This window comes from Chaetura pelagica, unplaced genomic scaffold (genome assembly GCF_000747805.2).
Source record: "Chaetura pelagica isolate M959 unplaced genomic scaffold, ChaPel_1.0 scaffold402, whole genome shotgun sequence".
Lineage (NCBI taxonomy): Eukaryota > Metazoa > Chordata > Aves > Apodiformes > Apodidae > Chaetura > Chaetura pelagica.
The window spans coordinates 19434-20342 of NW_009952264.1; the positions used below are offsets into that span (position 1 = coordinate 19434).

A 909-nucleotide genomic window follows, 5' to 3' on the forward strand; every position below is an offset into this window, starting at 1 on the left:
CATGAACCCCAAATCCTCACCTTGAGCACGTAGAGGGGCCGGTTCTCCGTTGACCTGCCAATCTCAATCTTGCTGACCAGGTTGGGGTTCTCGGCCACCAGCAGGTCCATGAAGGCGTAGATCTGGGGGAGGGTTGGAATGGGGGGGGAGCAGTTCCCAGGTGCCATTGGGTTATTTTTTTTTTGGTGAACCCTTCCCCCTGGAATGCCCTGGAATCCTGCTCTTCCTCACCTCCTCCAGGCTGTGGTAGGTGCCATAGTTGAAGGCGTCGGTGGAGAGCGGCATCCCGCGCCGGCTGCCCAGCATCTCCTGCTGCTCCTCATCCAACAGCTCCTGGGGACACAACGGGGCAAGGATGAGACCTCGGGTGTCCTCCCGAGGTGTCCTCCCCACCCAACACCACCAGCCCAACCCTGACCCCCTCCCAGTGTCTCACCCTCTGTCAGCACTGACCTGCACGTCCTGGATCATGATGGAGTAGGAGATGCCGGTGGCCTCCAGGTGGGCTTTGAGGGGCTGCAGGCTGGGGAAGGGCACCCGGATGTCCACGGGGTGCCCGAGGCCACGGGGGGACAGCCAGAAATCCAGCTGGAGGAGGGGGACAGGGAGATGGGGGAGAGGGTTGGATCCAGCCTTGGACAACCCCCCTGCACCGGCTTCTGTCTTGCTGTTCACCAGCTGAGCCCTTCATCCCATGTCCAGGCCCTTCCAGCCCCACCATCCCACATCCAGACCCTTCCAACCCCACCATCTCACATCCAGACCCTTCCAGCCCCACCATCCCACATCCAGACCCTTCCAACCCCACCATCTCACATCCAGACCCTTCCAGCCCCACCATCCCACATCCAGACCCTTCCAGCCCCACCAACCAACCCTGAGACCCTTCCAGCCCCACGAACCCACCCT

At 62.0% G+C, this 909-nt stretch overlaps 1 protein-coding gene across 1 annotated transcript in view; it reads right to left on the reverse strand.

The window, feature by feature from the left end:
* LOC104397661 (carboxypeptidase A1-like) overlaps positions 1-909 on the reverse strand; it is a 23552-nt gene that overhangs the window by 2545 nt on the left and 20098 nt on the right. The window contains exons 3-5 of the mRNA XM_010007661.1: positions 454-588; positions 232-333; positions 21-122 (exon numbers count right to left, since the gene is read on the reverse strand). Of these exons, the coding sequence (XP_010005963.1) occupies positions 21-122; positions 232-333; positions 454-588 (339 nt within the window). The remainder of the gene's footprint in view (positions 1-20; positions 123-231; positions 334-453; positions 589-909) is intronic.